The sequence below is a fragment of the Leucopleurus acutus genome (genome assembly GCF_964270905.1).
Source record: "Leucopleurus acutus genome assembly, chromosome: 15".
NCBI classification, from domain to species: Eukaryota; Metazoa; Chordata; class Mammalia; order Artiodactyla; family Delphinidae; genus Leucopleurus; species Leucopleurus acutus.
The window spans coordinates 27,883,854-27,903,984 of NC_139157.1; the positions used below are offsets into that span (position 1 = coordinate 27,883,854).

Consider the following 20,131-nt stretch of genomic DNA (forward strand, 5'->3'; position numbering starts at 1 on the left):
TTTTTTTTCACTTTTCACATTGAGATTTCCGGTTTATCTGGTATTGATTTTTAATAGTGGTAGTGGTCCAGACCCATTTTTTTCTCGTATGAATATATAATTGCCCTAGTACCATTTACTGAAGAGAGCTTTTCCTCTGCATTTCAGTGTCACTTTTATCATAAATAACATGACTGTGTAAGTGGGTCAGTTTTCACTAGTCTCTATCCTTAGATGGTTTGCACCAACACCACCACCATGTCTTAGTTCTATAGCTTTATAATAGGTCTTTCTGTTAATAATGATAGTTTTATTGCTTCTTTTTTAGTTCTTATGTCTTACTCCTTATTCTTACCTTGATAACACTGGCTAGGACTTTGATTACAGTGTTAAATAGAAGTGACAATAACAAGTATCCTTCTCTAGCTCTCAGCCTTGGGGAAAGCTTCCATTATTTCACCACTGACTGTGATGTTTGCTGTAGGTTTTTTTGTAAATACCTCTTATTGGATTAATTACTGGCTATTCCTAATTGGCTAATAGTTTATTATTATTATGACTAGATACTGAATTTTATCAGGTGCTTTTTCTGCATCTATCAACATAATCATATTAATTTTCACCCTTTTTTCTATTAATGTGGTTAATCATTATTTGATTATTAAGCCATCTTTATGTTTCTGGCAGAGGTGGGGGGCACCCACTTTGTTGTGGTGTATTAGCTCTCTTTTAAAAAATCTATTACTGGATTTGATTGGCTGATACTTTGTTAAGGATTTTTGTAACTGTAGTCATGAGAGAGATTGGTTTGTACTACTCTTTCTTAAAATACACAGAGTTTTTAATATCAGGGTTTTGGTGGTCTCAAAAGGAATTGGGAAATACTTCCCTTTTCAATTCTCTGTAAGTATTTGTATAAATTGGTGTTACGTCTTCCTTAAATGTTTGAAGAATTTACTAATAAAGCCTCTTAGGCCAAGGTTTTCTTTGTGGAAAGAACTTTAAATCAAATTTAGTTTCTTTCATAAATACCAGACTCTTCATATTTTCCATTTCTTCTGTCAGCTTTGATAGACTGTATTTTTTGAGGAATTTGTCCATTTAATATGGATTTTCAAATTTTGTATGTCTATAGTATCTGAAAGGGTACCCCTTGATATTGGTAATTAGATTCCCTCTATTTCTTCATTAGTCTCAGGATTTTCAATTTATAAATACTTTTAAAGGACCAACTTCTAGCTTTTATTTCTATTATACATTTGTGTATGATTTTGGTAATTTCTTCTATCTATATTATTTCCTTTTTTCTACTTTCTTTGGGTTTGAGTTGCTGTTGATTTTTAGCTTTACAGGTGGATTTTTTAAGATTTCAGTCTTCCTTTGTACGCATCTAACACATTAAGTTACCATCTAAGCACTACTTTATCTGCATCCCACAAATTTTTGATATGTTCTATATTCATTATCATTCCATAAAAATATTTCCTAATTTCTATTTAAATTTCTCCTTTGATCATTCATTATTTAGAAGCATATTGTTTAGTTTCAGGCAGCAGGTGATTTTCTAGTTATCTTTTTTTTTTTGGTTTTTATCTTCCATGGTTGTCAAAGAACATATTGTGAATGATTTCAATCTTTAGAATTTATCACAGCTTTCTTTATGACCACCTTATGATCAATTTGGTAAATATGCCATGTGCACTTGAAAAGAACATGGATTCTGATGTTATTGGGTGCGGTGGTGTCCTGTGTATATCACATCAAGTTTATTGTGTTCTCATCTTACTGATTTTTTGTTTTTGTCTGCTTATTGTATTGGCTACTGAGACGAGTATTAAAATTCCCACTATTATTTTGCATTTCTGTTTTTATTTCTGTCATTTTTTTCTTTATATATTTTGGAGCTATGTTATTGAATATATATATGTGCTTAGGATTGTTATATCTTGCTGTCACATTGACACTTTTATTATTGTCTTAGTTCATTCAGGCTGCTATAACAAAATACCATGACTGAATGGCTTAAACTATAAACATTTATTATTCATGGTTCTGGAGGCTGTGAAATCCAAGATCAAGATGCCTGCAGATTCAATGTGGAAGGGGCAAGAGAGCTCTCTGGGTTCTCTTTTATAAGGGCAGTAATCCCATTCATGAAGGCTCTACCCTCATGACCTAATCACTTTCTGAAGGCCCAACCTCTTAATACTATTTCATTGAAGGTTAGGATTTCAACATATGAATTTTGGGGAGTCATAGGCATTCAGTCTATAGCAGTCATTATGCAGTGTCCTTCTTTATCTCTGGTAACCATTCTCCCTTAAAGTCAACTTATGGTCTGAGTTTGCATAGTACATTTTTTCCCTTCCTCATTTCTCCAGCATCATCCACAGTGTACCCCTAGGTGGTGCCAACCTGGTTGAGAAAGGACAGCCTTCAAATCTGTGCTTGGTTCATGGTCTCCAGGTCTAGGCAGGGCTTGCCAGTACTTCATTCCTCTACTAGCCCCTAGGCTCCCTGTGTGTGCCTTCTTTGTACTTCCTTTGTTTGGGCCACAGTATGTCTGTATTCCTTTCCTTTTTGACTTCACCTCTTTTCTTCTCCTACTCCAGCACATGTGGGGTCTCAGCCCCCAGGCTGTGAACTCCTTGGGGACAGGTGCCCAATAAATGTGAAGTGCTCTTGTGCCTCCCCCAATATCCTCTTGTTTGCGACCTTTCTGTGTCCTTATATTTATCACTTCACTGTTAGTTTTTCCATATGACCTAAGTGTTTTTTTTTTAAATTTTTATTTATTTATTTATTATTTTTGGCTGTGTTGGGTCTTTGTTTCTGTGCGAGGGCTTTCTCTAGTTGCGACGAGTGGGGGCCACTCTTCATCGCGGTGCGCGGGCCTCTCTTGTTGCAGAGCACAGGCTCCAGACGCGCAGGCTCAGTAGTTGTGGCTCATGGGTCCAGTTGCTCCGCGGCATGTGGGATCTTCCCAGACCAGGGCTCGAACCCGTGTCCCCTGCATCGGCAGGTGGACTCTCAACCACTGCGCCACCAGGGAAGCCCTGACCTAAGTGTTTTATGTTCCTTATTCTCCTTGCCTTCTTTTGAATTATTCAGGTCACTTTAAAAATTTTGTTCCCTCTATTAACTTATTAACTTATTAATTACACATATTTCTACTGTCTGATACCCTGAAGAACATTAAGTTTATTCTTGACTTATTATAGTCTAATACAAACTAACTCCCTAACAAAATACACTTCCCCAACACTACTAAAACATGAGAATAGTTTGACTCCATTTGGATTTTGTCAGGTGCTTTCTTTCTCTGCATCTATCACCCCTCCTGCCTTCTAGGTTCTTATCCTGTATTTTAGGCCTATATATATTTTAAACTTCACAGATGTTACAGTTACCATTTTGTACAGTTGATATTAATTTATATTCACCCCCAAATTTACTTTTTCCTTTATTTCCATTTTTCCATTTTTCATCTGCTTGAAGAATTCAGTTTATTCTCTCTCTTAGTGCAGGCCTGCTAATTCACTCAGATTTTGTTGTGTTAAAATGCCTTTACCTTCATTTTTGAAGCATATTTACTAATATATAATTTTAGGTTACAGGAAATCATACAGTTGTCTTCTGGCTTCCATCATTTTTGTTCCCAACTGCAGTCTTATTTCTATCCCTTTGAGGGGACTGTTGTCTTTTTTTTCCCTCTGGCTGCTCTTTAGATTTCCCTTTTGTCTTTGGTTTCAACGTTTTATCATGCTATGCCTAAATATAGCTTTGTTGGAATTCACCCTGCTTAGAGTTTACTGATTGATATCATTTATCAGTTGTGGAAAATTCTTAGTCATTATTTCTTTAAATATGGCTTCTTCATCATCCTCTCCTGTTTTTCTAGATTATAATTTCACAAACTCTTGAGATTGTCCACATGTTTCTTATATTTCTTTTTCCCCCATATTCTTTTGTTTTTTTTTCCATTATGCTTTGGTTTGGATATTTATATTGATTTTTCTTCTAGTTCACTAATAATATCTTCCTTTGTGTCCAGTATGCTTTTAGACACATCCATTGAATTCTTAATTTCAGACATTTTGCAGTTCCATAATGCCTGTTATTTTTATGAGTTTTAATTCTCTGTAGAAAGTCTCTATTTTTAAAAATAATTTTGTCTGTCTTTCCTGTGCTAACTCCAGGCTGAATCATCTGTGGGTCTGCTTCTGTTTTCTGTGTTTTCTCCTGGTTATTGGTCATTACAGTCTTGCCTGTTTTATGTCTAGTAACTTTTGTATTATATGCTGGACATGGTGTATAGAATCCCAGAGGCTCCAGATGATTTTATCTTCCACTAGAGAGGGTTTCCTCTTTCCACTTTTAGGCAGACAGGGTGGGCAACTGATTTCAACTAATCTGAGCTAAGTCAGATCTGGGTTGCAGTTTTGGTAAGACTCTATCTCTGATTTGCCCTGTTCCTAGGATGTGCCCTTCCAGGTGTTTCAGATTGAGAGCCTGGCAGGTATTTGTCTTGTCCACCCTAAAAGACTTTGGGAGATTCAGTTTTGCCTTTCAGAGGTCTCAGCTTAGTCCTTTAGCCTTCTGCCCCATGCAACTTCAAATTTTGGCAAATGTCTTGAGGGAGAGACTGGCCGTGTGTTTGAGGCCCCTGAAGTCTCCAATTTTGTCACTCCAGCCCTGCGTGAATGCCAAAATCTCTGCTGGTTTCTCTGTCCCCCAGTAGGGGCCTTCTGCCAGGGGGTACGCCTGGATTCTCAACCTCTAGATGCGCCCAGGGTAAGTGACCCCAGGTGAAAAGTGGCTGTAGGCATAAAATGACCATGCCCTCCTTGGCTTCCTCCTTGCCTGTTTCGTTTCAGGCCCCTCCCTCTGGTGGGTCATTGTTTCCTAGTACCACAAGACTGGGAGATTTTACTACCTCTTTAGCCTCTCATGTTGGCCTTGTGTTTGAGGCTGATTTTATCACTTAACCCCATGCACCCACTAAAAATTTTGCTGGTTACTCTTTCTCCCAGTAGTGACCTTCTTCTTGGGTCCTCTGCTCATATGCTAATCAGCAAATGTCCCCAGACACTGAAACAGTTGCCAGTCCATCAGCTTACCCCCGATTGATTCTCCCTCTCTGGAATTTTAGTCCATCTACTGTACATTGTTTCTCTACTTTTCTGATGCCTTTAAAAATAAGGTTTTCAAAATTTATTTGGCTTTTTCAAGTTGTTGTTACCAGAAACATTGACCTGCAACATCCTACTGCATCCTACCCAGAAGCAGAAATTTTAGTGATACATATTCCACTTAGAAAATTTCTAAATGAAATTACTTTTTTGTCTTTGGCTCTCATTTTTTTCTTTCTGTGTTGTTAGTCCTTGTTAGGGAAAAAAAGAAAGATACCTCACCCTATTTTAGTGCATTAGTAAATGCAATATTTACTCTCAGAGTGTAGTCTGCTATTATCTGGCTTTTTCTTTCTTTTTCCTTGAAGTACCTTTGTTAACAAAGACAAATAATCATGGATCACTAGGATTAGATAATCTGTAAATTCAGTGTTTATTGTTGAGTATATTGTTATTGGAACAATTAATTGTAACATTGATTTTCTTCCATGCATGTAGTTTCAGATGATAATGAAGACACTGATGGTGACGGTGTTCATGAAATAACAAGCCGAGATAGTCCAGTTTATCCCAAATGTTTGCTTGATGATGACCTTGTCCTGGGAGTTTACATTCACCGAACTGATCGGCTTAAGTCACATTTTATGATTTCTCACCCGATGGTGAAAATTCATGTGGTTGATGAGAATACTGGTCAATATGTCAAGAAAGATGACAGGTAATTTTTTAAATTGTGCAGCCAACCCTTGAAATTGAAACTGTCTACCATAGAAGTCTCTTTTCTGCCATTGACAGTCAATGGGAATAGAGCTATATATAGATTTGTATTAGAGAATGGTATACTAGTTGTAGGTGTTCATCAACCATTGATATTGATCAGTATGTTTTATAGAAGAAATGGAGAACATGTGTTAATTCAGTAATTCATTTTAAGTGAAGGGGAGTTGAGAGAGTTTCTCCCAAGCTTAACTTTCATTGTCTGGCATTTAACTTGCATTGTAAATCATCTGATGTGGCACTGCTTTAATTGTCTCTAACCTCATTTTTTTCTTTTGAAGTTAATATGTTATCTGTGCCTCAGATGAGACAAATGTCTTGAATTTAATTCTTCCTAATATTAATTCTATACTAATACGTGTTTGAAGGCCCAAATAGGAAGTATAATATTGCTAAAATAAATGGCAGTACTAGAATTCAAAAAAAATGATTTGTTTGGAAAAATGGCAGGCCTGGGAAACTTGAAAATTATCAGAAACGTTATTCACTTATTCATTTGTCTTGGAGCATACAAAGAAAATATGACACACCTCAAAGTACTTACAATCCTGTTGTGATCATTTTGTTATTGAAATCTAATGTACTAATTTATCACAAACTCATTTAAGATTCTGAAGGTGTTACTTAATTCCAGCTTTGTATGCCAAAGGTGTAATCACACCTCTCACTTTTTTTTTTTTTTTTTTTTTTTTTTTTTTTTTTTTGTGCGGTACGCGGGCCTCTCACTGTTGTGGCCTCTCCCATTGCGGAGCACAGGCTCCGGACGCGCAGGCTCCGGAGGCGCAGGCTCAGCGGCCATGGCTCATGGGCCCAGCCTCTCCACACCTCTCACTTTATGTGTAAATAATAAAGTAATTCTATGAAACTGACTGATAGTATGTAAATCCAAGATGAAACTAAGATACTACTACTTGTACGTCGCATAAAGTTTGTAGTTTTCTAGATAGATAAAATTTTTTTCCTTATGTATCATGGCTATTTATTATTTTTGGTCACCTCATCTTGAACACTATCACTCTATTTTTTTCTTGCCTTAAAATTGTAAAGAACTGTGTTAATGGAAGTATCTTTTTTGAACAGTGAACGGTCTGTTTCATCTTACTATGAAAAAGAGAATGTGGATTATATTCTTCCTATTATGACCCAGCCATATGACTTTAAACAGTTAAAATCAAGACTTCCAGAGTGGGAAGAACAAATTATATTTAACGAAAACTTTCCCTATTTGCTTCGAGATTTTGATGAGAGTCCTAAAGTCATCCTGTTCTTTGAGGTATGAATTGAATTAGAGCAGTTTAAACTAAATTTTAGTTAATGTTTTAATAGCACAAATATAAGCTATTATTTTAGTAGATCAATAATACAACAAAGTAGTGTGAGAATTTGACCTCTAGGAATAATGTATTGGTAATGTGCTGTGGAGATACAAGTAATCGTGTCTTTGCTGAGCCTTTACTAGTACAAGTAGTTAGCCATTTGATTTACTCTGTATTATTTAATCCTTACAACAATGCCATGACTATTCACTGAAGTGATGAATCTAATCTATGTCTAAGCAGCCTTCCATTTTTAACCCTCTTCACAAAGAATAAACTCATTTAACTGTATCAGACTTCCTAAGATTTTGTATACTACTAGGAGAAATAAAGAAGAAAATACACAGATCGCTTGACTAATACAATGTATCATATAACCAAAATGAAGTAGAACTTCTTAGATGTCAAGGGTTAGTGGAGGGTCATAGCAGTCAGGGAAAGCTTTATGGAGTAGAGCGCCTGTGAGCTGACCTTTTTTAAAGAATTAAATTTATTTAAACTAAAAAAAACCCAAACCAGTTCACCTATTCTCTTAACCCCCACCCCCCGCCCCTAGCAACCATGAATCTGTTCTTGTATCTATTATCTTTGTTAGTTTATTTGTTTGTTTAGATTCCACATATTAGAGAGATCATACAGTATTTGTCATTCTCTGACGTATTTTACTTAGCATAATGCCCTTAGGATCCATCCATGTTGTCACAAATGGCAAAATTTCATTATTTTTTATGGCTTAATAATATTCCATTTTGTGTGTGTGTGTGTGTGTGTGTGTGTGTGTGTGTGTCTGTGTGTCTGTGTGTCTGTGTGTCTGTGTCTGTGTGTCTGTGTCTATGTGTGTATACCACAATTTCTTCATGCATTCATTCATCAGTGGACATGTAAGTTGTTTCCACATCTGTACTGTAAATAATGCTGCAATGAACAATTTTGCATTAGGGTTTTTGTGGGTTTTTTGGATAAATGCCTAGAAGTGAAATTGCTGGATCATATGGTAGTTCTACTTTTGATTTTTTGAGGAACCTCCATATTGTTTTCCACAGTAGCCTCACCAGTTTACATGCCTACCAGCAGTGCACGAGGGTTCTCTTTTCTCTACATCCTTGCCAACACTCGTTCTAATCTTTTTGATGATAGCCATTCTAACAGGAGTGAGGTGACATCCCACTGTGGTTTTGACTTGCATCTTTCTGATGATGTTTGATGTAGAGCATCTTTTCATATACCTGTTGGCCACATGTCTTCTTTAGAAAAATGTCTCTTCATATCTTCTGCCCACTTTTTAATCCGATTATTTTTTTACTATTGAGTTGTAAGAGTTTTTTACATAGTTTGGATATTAGCTGACTTACTATTTCTAATTTTTTACTGCAAAGGAAATGAAGGCTCAAAGTATAAAGTGATTATCCCAGAGTTACTCCAGTTTTAGATGAAGGTAATTAGTATTTAAAGATAATTTGAATCTAAAATACCACATTTTTTTCCCTACTTCATGTTATCTCTCCATAAGCAAAGGAAAGGAGAGAAAGCCTCTCCTCCAGTTTAAGCAAGATGGGGAATTTTAGCATGGGAAAAGCAAGGCATGACCAGAGCCAATAACTTATTTTGTAGAGTCACTTGTTTTTATGATCCTTAACTTTCAGATGATCTAGCGTGTTTATAGTATGAATCCACCATTTACAATTGTGATTATGTTGTATGATTTGTACAAAGCCATGCTTTTTAAAAAAATGATATAATTTGTATATAAAGGTACTGTTTTTGTCATAGAAATTTGTCCTCCATTATCATAATATTATTTTATACTCATTTTAATAATATTATGAGATTTAAGAAAGTTAGGTTGTTGAATTATAAACACTTTTGGTTGATTCTTTTTTTTTTAATTTTTTTTTTGGGTGTTAAACCCAAGTCTTTTTTTTAAAATTTATTTATTTTTAAATTTATTTATTTATTTTGGGCTGTGTTGGGTCTTCGTTTCTGTGCGAGGGCTTTCACTAGTTGTGGCAAGCGGGGGCCACTCTTCATTGCAGTGCGTGGGCCTCTCACTATCGGGGCCTCTCTTGTTGCGGAGCACAGGCTCCAGACGCGCAGGCTCAGTAGTTGTGGCTCACGGGCCCAGTTGCTCCGCGGCATGTGGGATCTTCCAAACCAGGGCTCGAACCCGTGTCCCTGCATTAGCAGGCAGATTCTCAACCACTGCGCCACCATGGAAGCCCGATTGATTCTTAAGGTTTGACATAAAATGTTATTGTCTACAAAACTAATTTTTGATTTCAACTTTTTAATGGTGTATTGAGGACCACTCGATAATATCTATCAGAAGTTCTTAAAGCTATTATTCCATTTTCAGGTATTTCACCTAAGGGAAAAATGACAAATGCACAAAGATGTGTGTGTAAGGATATTTATTTAAGCAGTGTTTATAATAGCAGAAATTTTAAGGAAACAGATCTCTTCAATTAGCAAGAGGTTTGGTTAAATAAATTATGTTTTTTTATTAAATTTATGATATTTCTAATACAGAAGAATACTAGGCAGCCATTAACATGATGGTATACATATGTATGTATTGACTCGAGCTATCCACTACATATTACATGAAAATAGTTTGCAGATAGCATTGGAACACACAAAAAGGTTTAAATACCTATAAACTAGATGTTAATGTTGATCAGCTATGGGTCTGGATTATAAGTTTTTACTTTATTTTATATTTTTCTTATACTGTCATTATTTTTTTCACTGAGAATATATTACATTGAAGACAAGTTTAAGTATATAAAGAAGAGGAATAAATGGAGTGCATATTATGTTTTAAGCAGTCCTCTATAAAGATTTGTTATCTCAGCTGAGCTTTTGATAAGCACCAGTAAGTGGTAGTCTCTGACATGTACCTAGAATACATGTAATCTCTGTGGCAGGTTGGTTGCAAATCCATGAGCTTTAATATCCAGTCAGGGTAGAGATGTGAAAGAAGTTCTCTTGAGAAGCCTAATGACAACATATATCCAAAGAGAAAATACCCAATTTCAGGAAGCTGATCCAAGGAAAAACCCACAGATTAAGGCCATGAGTTTTTTAAACAAACAATTCTTTGAAGTCTGCGCTCATACATTAAAAAAAGAGCAAAGCTTAAGAATTTTGTGCCTGGTGTATTTTTGCCAGGACTATATTTGAGGTAATTAATGCTTTGTCTTGAATTTTAAATAAATCTTATTTATTTATTTAAATAAATAAATAAAAGATAAAAGATAAAGTGGTCAAAAAATGGACCTTACTAACTGGATGAGTTAACTCAAGAGTGAGTGAGATGAAATAAAAATGTTTTTCTTCTCTAAGGGAGGATTTTTAAAATTTTAATAATACATTATTAGGAAATATTAAATTTTAGATAGCCTAGTATACTGTGAAGTAATTTGTTATGCTTATTTACAGATTCTTGATTTCTTAAGCATGGAAGAAATTAAGAACAGCTCTGAAATTCGAAACCAAGAATGTGGCTTCCGGAAAATCGCCTGGGCATTTCTCAAGGTATGTTTTTCATCCATTTTAAAGAAGGTTTAAAATAATCTTCAAATCTGATGCGCTACTTTTTTCCAAGTCAGTTTGGTTTCATATAAGGAGTTATGATAAGGAGGTAAGATTGCCATGGTAAAGAGTTATTAATTCAAGCTCAGGTGATGCTCATTCAGATTCTTAAATATTTATTGAGTGCTTAGTGTGTGCCAGGTACACTATTTGGCTCTAAGGATCCAGCACAGAGAAAGACACACACAGCCCTGACCTGATTTATTCAACTCAACAAATTATTTATTATTTATGTGCCAGCCACTGTTCTAGTCAGTGAACAAAGAAGATAAACTCCTTGACCTCATGGCCTTCATATTCTAGCAAGAAAAACAGACATAAAACAATTGATTATACAACTTAGCATTTATTACAATTTTTATAAATACTCTCAAGTTGGATGGGGTAGATGATGAAAACATCTTGCGGGGTCAGGCAAAGGTCTCCTGCAGAAGAGACATTGAACCTGAGCATGAGCTGGATGGCAGTAGTGGGAAAGAGAGAGTTCTAGGTAGAGGCTACAGGCTATGCAAAGACCCTGATGTTGGAAGGAACAAGGAATACCTAGATAACCACAAGAAGGCCACTAAGATTGGAGGACAGAGACTGAAGGGGAAATGGTGCCTGAAGAGCTTGCTGAGGTAGACAGGGCCTTGATAATACAAGGTCTTTGAGCCATTATAGCAACAGGGCACCATTATAAACTTTAAAGAGTAATGGGGGGCTTCCCTGGTGGCGCAGTGGTTGAGAATCCGCCTGCTGATGCAGGGGACACGGGTGCCCCAGTCCGGGAAGATCCCACATGCCGCAGAGCGGCTGGGCCCGTGGGCCATGGCCGCTGAGCCTGCGCGTCCGGAGCCTGTGTTCCGCAACGGGAGAGGCCACAACAGTGAGAGGCCCACGTACCGGAAAAAAAAAAAAAAAAAAAAGTAATGGGAAGCCGTTGAAGGATTTTAAACAAAAGGATGAAATAATCTGATTTATTTGTTAGAAAGATTACTTTGCTGAGTGGAGAATGGATTAGAGAGGGTACAAAGGTATGTACTGGAAATCAAGGTAGAAAATTCTTGCTGTAGTCTAGGTATAAAATGATGGTGTCTTGACTAGGATGTTTCAGCAGAGATGAAAGACGTGGATAGATTAATGTTTAAAAAGGGGGACATTTTACTTACATAATTCTTTTATTTCTGACTTTAAACATAAATTTGAGTTTTAAAATGTCTTGAGTAATTAACCTGTTTTGTATTGTCTTATAAAACTTTTCCATTTGTGCATCCATCCATTCAACAAGTATTTACTGTTTGAAATGTATATGGTAAATAGTCTATGAAAATAGTCTACGAAATGCCAGGTACTCTGCTAAATATAGGGCATTCATAGATAAATTAGACATTGTTCTTGCCCTCCAGTTCAGTTTCTGTATAAACGTATTACCTATATGATTACGTGCTATGGAGTAGATGCTGTGAAGACCCAGATGGGGCACTGAATCCATGTTGTGGGTTAGAGGCTTGAGGAGAGGTGCAGTCCGCTTGCTGAATGGCAGTCTGATAGGCTGAAGAATCACTTAGTCCACTGTACCTTCTAAAATCTCCCTTCTATAACCTGTTATACCTTTTTCTAGACCCCCTCTCATACCAAATAAAAAAGAAAAAGGCAAAAATAAAAACAAACAAAAAAACTGCAAAGAAGGTCACTTTCACATAGTAAACATTGCCATCTTGTGGTCTTATTAGAAACTTTTCATTCCTTTTATGCTATGGTTTGTGCAGAAATGCAGTATTTACTGTAAACTGCACTTGGGAAACAATGTATTTCACAGCATTTTTACCTTTGTGTCATATTAAGTTTTATTTATTTATCCACTTTATGCCATTGATATAAATGGCAGTCAGGAATAAAGTGTGCATTATTCTATGTGCATCCTCTATTAGAACACATATCTCTTTCATTAGACTGTAAGCTTTTCAAGTCACTGGTGATTCTTTTTGGCCAATTTGTTGAACATATTTTAGTCCTTATTTTACCAGATCTCTTTGCATTTAATATATCACTCTTCAAACTCTCTATTTTATAATATCATCACTCTCCGCATATTAATGGCACATAGAAAGTGCTCCGTGAATATCTATTGAGAAAGTGGCATGAATCAAATTAAAATGTGAATGTTTTAAAACCTATACCATTGGTTCCAGGACTGTCCTAGATAACTGTAAAGTTATCATAGTGGTCCAAATGAACCCCAAAGGACCTTTGTCCAGATTTAAATGAGACTTTATCCTAATTCTCAGGTAGAGGCGCTTTTGATTCTTTTAGCACATATATATGACTAATCTTTTAAACTAAAAAATAATAAAGCCTTATTTATTCAAGTTCCACTTTGTAGTTTTGTAATCATAATGGCAGGATCTTGGCTGAATCTTAGTTGTTTACTCATACTAAGTAGCATACTAGTATAAACTAAATTGCCTGGTGAATATTAATACAACTTATGGAAAGGGGAATAAATATCTTCTAAAAATGATATTATTCCCTTATGATAAGCTTCAGGCAGATAGTAGTACAGTTTATGAAGGGAATCTCGACTGTTTAATATTTAACAACTGAACATCTCAATTGCTCAATTTGAAACTGGTTTTTTACCCCTCTATATCATAACATCACCTCTCAGCTTACGACCTCCATTGACTTTACATCTTCCCCTGAGAGGGGTAGGGAAACGATGAGCTATATTTTTTGCCAACTCTGTTTCTTTATTGATGCCTTATTCCTGAACACACTGCAATCTGGATTTTGCCTCAGCTACTAAAGCTTCTCCAAACATATCACTATGACTTCTATTTACCAAATTATTGAACATTTTCTAGTTCTTCTTTTATCACACCTATGTGCATGATATCACTCTCTTGAAACTCTTGTTACCTTGGTTTTCTCGACACCATCCTTTCCTGATTTTCCTTATCCCATTCCTTCAGTTCCTTCAGTTTCCTTCCTGGTCTACCACCTATCTCTTTAATATCAATCCTACTCATGATTCCATCTTTAATCCACTTTTCTTAGACCCACTTTTCTTGTGTGTGCCTCGGAATTCAGACATTTCAACTTGGGTGACCCATAGATATCTGACCCCCCCAAGCTGAACATCTTCCCTAGATCTCTTAACTTTTCCACATCTGCTGCTTCAGTTGGTAGCACCACCATCTGTCTAGTCTCCCAAGTTTACAACCTTAGAGCTGCCCTATCTGTTTTGGTAGCCACAGGTCATAAGTGACCAGTTGAATTCAGATTAATTAGCTAAAATTAAATATAATTAAAAATTAATTTCCACAGCTGCACTAGCCACACTTCAAATGCTCGATAGCCATGTGTGACTAATGGATACTGTTTTGCATGGCACAAATAGAGAGCATGCCCATCACCACAGAAAGTTCTGTTGGATAGCGCTACCTTAGAGTCTTTCTTGATTCTTCTTGTTTTTACTTTCCAAGTTGCATGAGTCAGTAACAGTTATTAAATATTCCCTGTACTCGGTCCCTTCCTACTCTTGGAGTTTGTCAGCTCCACCTGCCTAAACTGCTGCAAAAGCTCCCAGCTGTCTCTACTAATTTGTAAAGGACACAAAAGTTAGCAAAGGTATTTTCTACTTGAGTCATAGTCTAGTGAAAGAGGACCTATTTTGAGTTGGTGACATTATTTTTCTCATAAGAATCTCCATTTATGTAGCTGAAACATACGTTGTCTTGTTTAATAGTTTCTCTTGATTGAATAGACCTTTTTAAGAAGGTAGACTAAAATATTTTAAAAATGTAATAAGGGGCTCAAACAAGTTTAAGTATCTTAATTACTTTTTTAAAATAATTTTGACTTTTTAAAAATTTAAACATCATGAAATTTTACCACTAAAAATACTGATGCTGAACAAATGGGAAATTTGTTTCTGTGTTTAAATAATATGCATTTTAATCTTTATTACAAACAGTATTATTACAAACAAATGTGTATTGATCACCTCCTTTGAACAAAGTAACACCCAGCACAGTAATGTAAATGCTTTACCAACAGTCTGAAGTTGTATAGGGGAAAAGACAGCCATTGGGAAGATATTTTAAGTCATTTGGGCTATCTTGTCAAAATGACCTGGAACTGTGCTTGACCAACTGTGTCAGTGTTCTTTCCTCTGCTTTACAAATCTAAAGAATTTCAGCATGCCATGTTAATCTTTTTAAAATGAGTTTTTGACTATATACTATTGCTTTATTGGTTGTATTTTCAATGAAGGTAACATTTTATTTGAATTCTTATTTTAAGCTTCTAGGAGCCAATGGAAATGTAAACATCAATTCGAAACTTCGCTTGCAGCTGTATTACCCACCCACAAAGCCTCGATCCCAATCAAATGTCGTTGAGGTTTTTGAGTGGTGGTTAAAATGTCCAAGAAATCGTTATCCATCAACGTTGTATGTAACTGTAAGAGGATTAAAAGTTCCAGAATGTGTAAGTTAATAGCACATGCAAAAAATATATCTTCCATTGTTGAGATTAAATGGTGATATGTTTCTATTTCTAAAAAGGTAAAGTCTTTAGAATTATTTTAATAGACTTCTGAAATAGAAAGGGACCTTCAGAGATTATATATTAAGCCTGTAATAGCTGATACTTAAAAGATACTTAAAAAAAAAAAAAAAAAAAAAAAAAAAAGATACTTAAATGAATTTTAAGTACTAAGTATAGATTTCAGTTTTAGGAAAAAAATATATTTTTTTAATAATACTGATCCTTAAAAATTAAAGATAAGAGAATGATTTAAAGTGGGAGTTGACAAATATTTTCCATAAAGGGCCAGACAGTAAATAGTTTAGGCTTTGTAGGCTATACAGTCTCTGTTGCAGCCACTCAACCTTGCCTTTATAACGTGAAAGTAGCTACATAGACATATGTAGGTGATAACTACACAAATGGGTTTGGATGTGTTCAAATAAAACTTTATTTACAAAAACATCATCAGGCTACATTTGGCCCAGACCATAGCTTGCAGACCCATGAATTACAGGCACATTTTTTTACAATATTATTCAAATAATCAATAAGTAATATTTCTACTTCTGTTTCACATAGGTTAAAATTATGAATATCTTAGCGAAGCATTTGTCCTAAAATGAGCTGAAACTTTTGCTTTTGTCTCATTGCTATAAGACATTTCAGGCCAGTTGCATATTCTGTAGTTGATATTATAAAATGTGACCATAGGGTTGGTTTCATTGGTTTGAGTGTAGTTAAACCTATTTTCAGAAATGGAGGATTTAAAAATCTTTAGATCTTTATGTTATCAGTTTCATGATCCTAAAGCCAGAGATACCATAGTACAATGTCAGAGCCATAATATAACATCTGGTAGGTATTGGTGAAGAGGCAGAAACAAAGGGACAGAGTTACTAAAAGTATTTTATGTAACTATTGGAGTTCTGTTTTATTCCTTCCCACTTTTAAGGCTTTTGGGTTTAGGACTGTAATTTCAAGCAACCTTTATTTTATTTAGAATAGTGTACAAATAAAAGTAGGATTTTTTTCTGGATTACATTTTGAAAACATTTTCATATTATAATGTTTGTTTCAATATTTTAAAAACCATATATGCTAGAAAAGAGAAAAAGATTAACGTGATACATACATTTTCTCATTTTCTGTACATATTTAGATAAAGCCATCTTACCGTTCTATGATGGCTCTTCAGGAAGAAAAGGGTAAACCATTGTATTGTGAAGAACACCATGAGGCACGTTCAGTAGACACAGAACCTGGATTAGAAGATTCAAAGGAAGTGGTGAAGTGGAAACGACTGCCTGGGCAGGTGAAGTGGTCTCTGACACTGGGTTCATTTAGATATTTACTCATTTACCTTAAAAACGCCAACAGCTCCTATGGTAACTGGCTTCCTACTTAAAACTCCCAGGTTATCCTTGTTTTTAACCATGATCTTGTCTTTCTATTAATTCATTTGGTAAATAATAATAGAGTGCCTATCATGTGCATAAAGACACTATCTTAAGTTCTTTAGTGACCTGGGGAGTTTTATTAGTTTGTCAGAGCTGCCATAAAAATATATCACAGACTGGGCCTCTTAAACAACAGAAATTTACTTTCTCATAATTCTGGAGGCTGGAAGTCCCAAGATTAAGGGTTGGCAGTGTTGATTTACTCTGAGGCCTTTCTCATTGGCTGGCAGGTAGCTGCCATCTTGCTGCGTCTTCATGGTCTTTTCTCTGTGTGCGTGCATCACTGGTGTCTCTTATTATTATCAGATTAGGGCTGTACCCTAGCAACCTCATTTTAACTTAATCAGCTCTTTAAAGACCTTATATCCAAATACTGTTACATTCTGAGGTACTGGGGTTAGGGTTTCAACATATGAATTTGGAGGGACACAGTTCAGCCCGTAAATCTACAATTCATGGATTCGTGAACTTTTTTATAGCTCCTGGCTTCTTCCTGAGTCACATTTTGATAGAGATAGGTATATGTATATATCTTTACCACAAGCTGAGCTGTATTTAAGCTTTTTCTAAAGTTCTCTTACTTGGTTAGCATATTTTGTAGTGGCAAGAAGCATTACTGATAAAGTTTTGCAAATCTCTTACTTCCATAAAGAGTGGAGTGGTTCATTTTATATACTCAGTATATACAAAGAATGACTATTTTCCTAGACCTGTTCACATTTTGTTTTGCATGATATCTGACTTTCTTTCTGAGGCTAATTTTACAGATACATCTTAAAATCAATTTTAAATACTTCAGACATAATAATATGGAGAGAATAATACTTAGACTGTGGCCTTGGGGACCTTTCACGTCAGTTGGGGACACGGGAAGTGGTTACAGTGTTGTTCATTGTCAGGTTTGCTGCAAAGAAGTCTTGAGGAAATATAGCTATAAAAATAATTGTTTAGATCAGTAGTTCTCAAAGTGTGATTTGGGGACTGCTGGGAATCCTGAGATACTTTCAAGGGGTCTGTTGAAGTCAGTCTATTTTCATAATAAGATCATAATGATTCTAATGATTCCATAATGATTTAGTTTTTCTTTTTGACTTTCATTCTCTCACAAGTATACACTGGAGTTTTCCAGAGACTAAATGATACATGATATCACAAGAGGGTGAATGCAGAAGCAGTTATGAAATTCCAGCTATCTTTTATTAAGCCAGATGTTAAAAAGATTTTCAAAAATATAGAACAATTCCACTTTATGTAGTTATTTTTCATAAAAAGAAATTATTTATGTTAACATTTAATAGGTTTGCTCTGTTGTTTTTTAAATGATTAACAAATATTTTAAAAATTTCTCAATTTTAATTTCTAATATAATAAATATCTGTTTATATAGCCACATAAACAAAAACTTTTTGGAGTCCTCAAAATTTTTTTAAGACTGTAAAGCACCCTGAAACTAAAACAGTTTGAGAATTGCAGCTATGTAGAAGGTGATCTGGAGTGGTGGAAGAAGGGTTCATTCAACAAGTTGGTGGAACTTGAGGTAGACTTTAAAGCATGGCAGAGTTAGGAGTGGGTGAAGAGGACAGGGAGGAGTATTTCATATTGTGGCAATGTTGTAAATAAATGGGAAAGCACCTGCTGTATTCCTCAGGCACTCAAAACTTGGCTGGCTGGAAACCCAAGTTTGTATAAGAGGTAAAAGTGGTGTGATAGATTAGGCCCACATTGTGGAGTGGCTCTCATGGTAGGTAGCCTAATATTTGATTGTGTGGGATTGAGAGATAATGGGAGGTTTCAGGTAGGGAGGAAGCACGATAACAGTTGTATTTTAGGACAGATTAATGCTGGCGATGGCAGGTAGATCTTGAGGTAGGATACATCAGAATGAGAGAAAGGTAGCCGTTGCAGTCATTGATGTGTGAGGTGAGAAGGGTCCAATCTTGAGAAGGGTCCAATACCCCAATACCTTGGGGTACTGGTGGCAAAAGTGAGAAGTAAGAGGTAAATACAAAAGGAAAGACCTAGTGTGAGTTAGTGACTGACAAGGTAGTGAAGAAGGGGAAAGGGTTGAAAATGTTGAGGATCTTTATTGCTGTTATTAAACGTTCATCAAGTGCCTCTTCTGCGTAGTGTCAAACTCTGGGAATACAAAGAAAATGATGGTGCCGTTAGTATTTTGGCTTAAGTGATGAGGCACAGAGTTTTCCTTAACTACATCTCCTCCTCTAAGAGCAGCAGCAAGTGGTTATGAAACTTCCTAACTTTTCCTTCAATTTCTGTCTTCTTTTTATCCCCCTTTCCCTTTTCTATATCATCCCAATAGAGCATGGAGGGAAAATGGTGTCTGGTACATTAGTGGCCACCTAATAAATGTGTTGAAGTTTTCGCCTTTCTAGTAGCTGCTCACAATGCTGCCTCTTCATAATGCTGCCAAATCTTGATGCTACTTACGAAAAAGCTGATACCAATCTAGAAAGCGGGCCCTTGAACCAGTAGTCTTTGACTCGGCCCGTTAAGCTGGGCTTAACCCTCTGAATAATCCTTATTAGCTATATATAGTAATAATAATTACAGGTTTACTGTGATGAATATATAAAAAGACATTTGTAATAAAGTGCCACATTCTTGGCATATAGTAAGGGCTCAATATATGTTCAGTTGAACTTTTTGAATAATAAGAAACACAGGAACTAAGGCTCACAAAAGTTTGAAAGAGAGAATTAGGACAAATAAAAGTAAGTAGTGGGCTTCCTTCATGGCGCAGTGGTTGAGAGTCTGCCTGCCGATGCAGGGGGCACGGGTTCGTGCCCCGGTCCGGGGAGATCCCACATGCCGCGGAGCGGCTGGGCCCGTGAGCCATGGCTGCTGAGTCTGCGCGTCCAGAGCCTGTGCTCCGCAATGGGAGAGGCCACAACAGTGAGAGGCCCGCGTACCGCAAAAAAAAAAAAAAAAAAAAAAAAAAAAGTAGTATTTTCTACAGCAGATAATAATGCACAGAAAGTTTTGATTTCATCTGATAATAAGGAATGAAACATAAAAATTATGAAGGAATTTTAATAAAATTAGTGAATGAGAAATCAATGGGAGGTGATTGATTTACTTTGAAAATACATTTTGGAAGGCAGTACAAATAGTGGTTATTTTAAGAGAGAAAAAAAGAAAGAGAATGAATATTCATACATCATGGACTTCAGCTAGGCCTATATGGCATTTATAGACTCAGAACAAGTTTATGGTTCAGCAAAAATCACTTGTTAGTTGCTGTCATGAAATAAGGGTGTAACATACATTCATTTTTGTGGCTGTATAAAAATAATGTGGTAGTGACAGCTTTGGAGTATCAGATATTGAAATTTTCTATTCATAT

At 35.9% G+C, this 20,131-nt stretch overlaps 1 protein-coding gene across 3 annotated transcripts in view; it reads left to right on the plus strand.

Moving 5' to 3' along the window:
* Window positions 1-20,131, plus strand: part of AHI1 (Abelson helper integration site 1) — a 210,435-nt gene that overhangs the window by 24,581 nt on the left and 165,723 nt on the right. For all 3 annotated transcript variants that reach the window (XR_014326800.1, XR_014326801.1, XM_082856087.1), the window contains exons 6-10: window positions 5,610-5,829; window positions 6,969-7,161; window positions 10,643-10,738; window positions 15,083-15,268; window positions 16,470-16,622. Coding sequence is in view for 1 of the 3 variants with exons in the window: in XM_082856087.1 (XP_082712213.1) it covers window positions 5,610-5,829; window positions 6,969-7,161; window positions 10,643-10,738; window positions 15,083-15,268; window positions 16,470-16,622 (848 nt within the window). In the remaining 2 variants the exon portion in view is untranslated. The remainder of the gene's footprint in view (window positions 1-5,609; window positions 5,830-6,968; window positions 7,162-10,642; window positions 10,739-15,082; window positions 15,269-16,469; window positions 16,623-20,131) is intronic.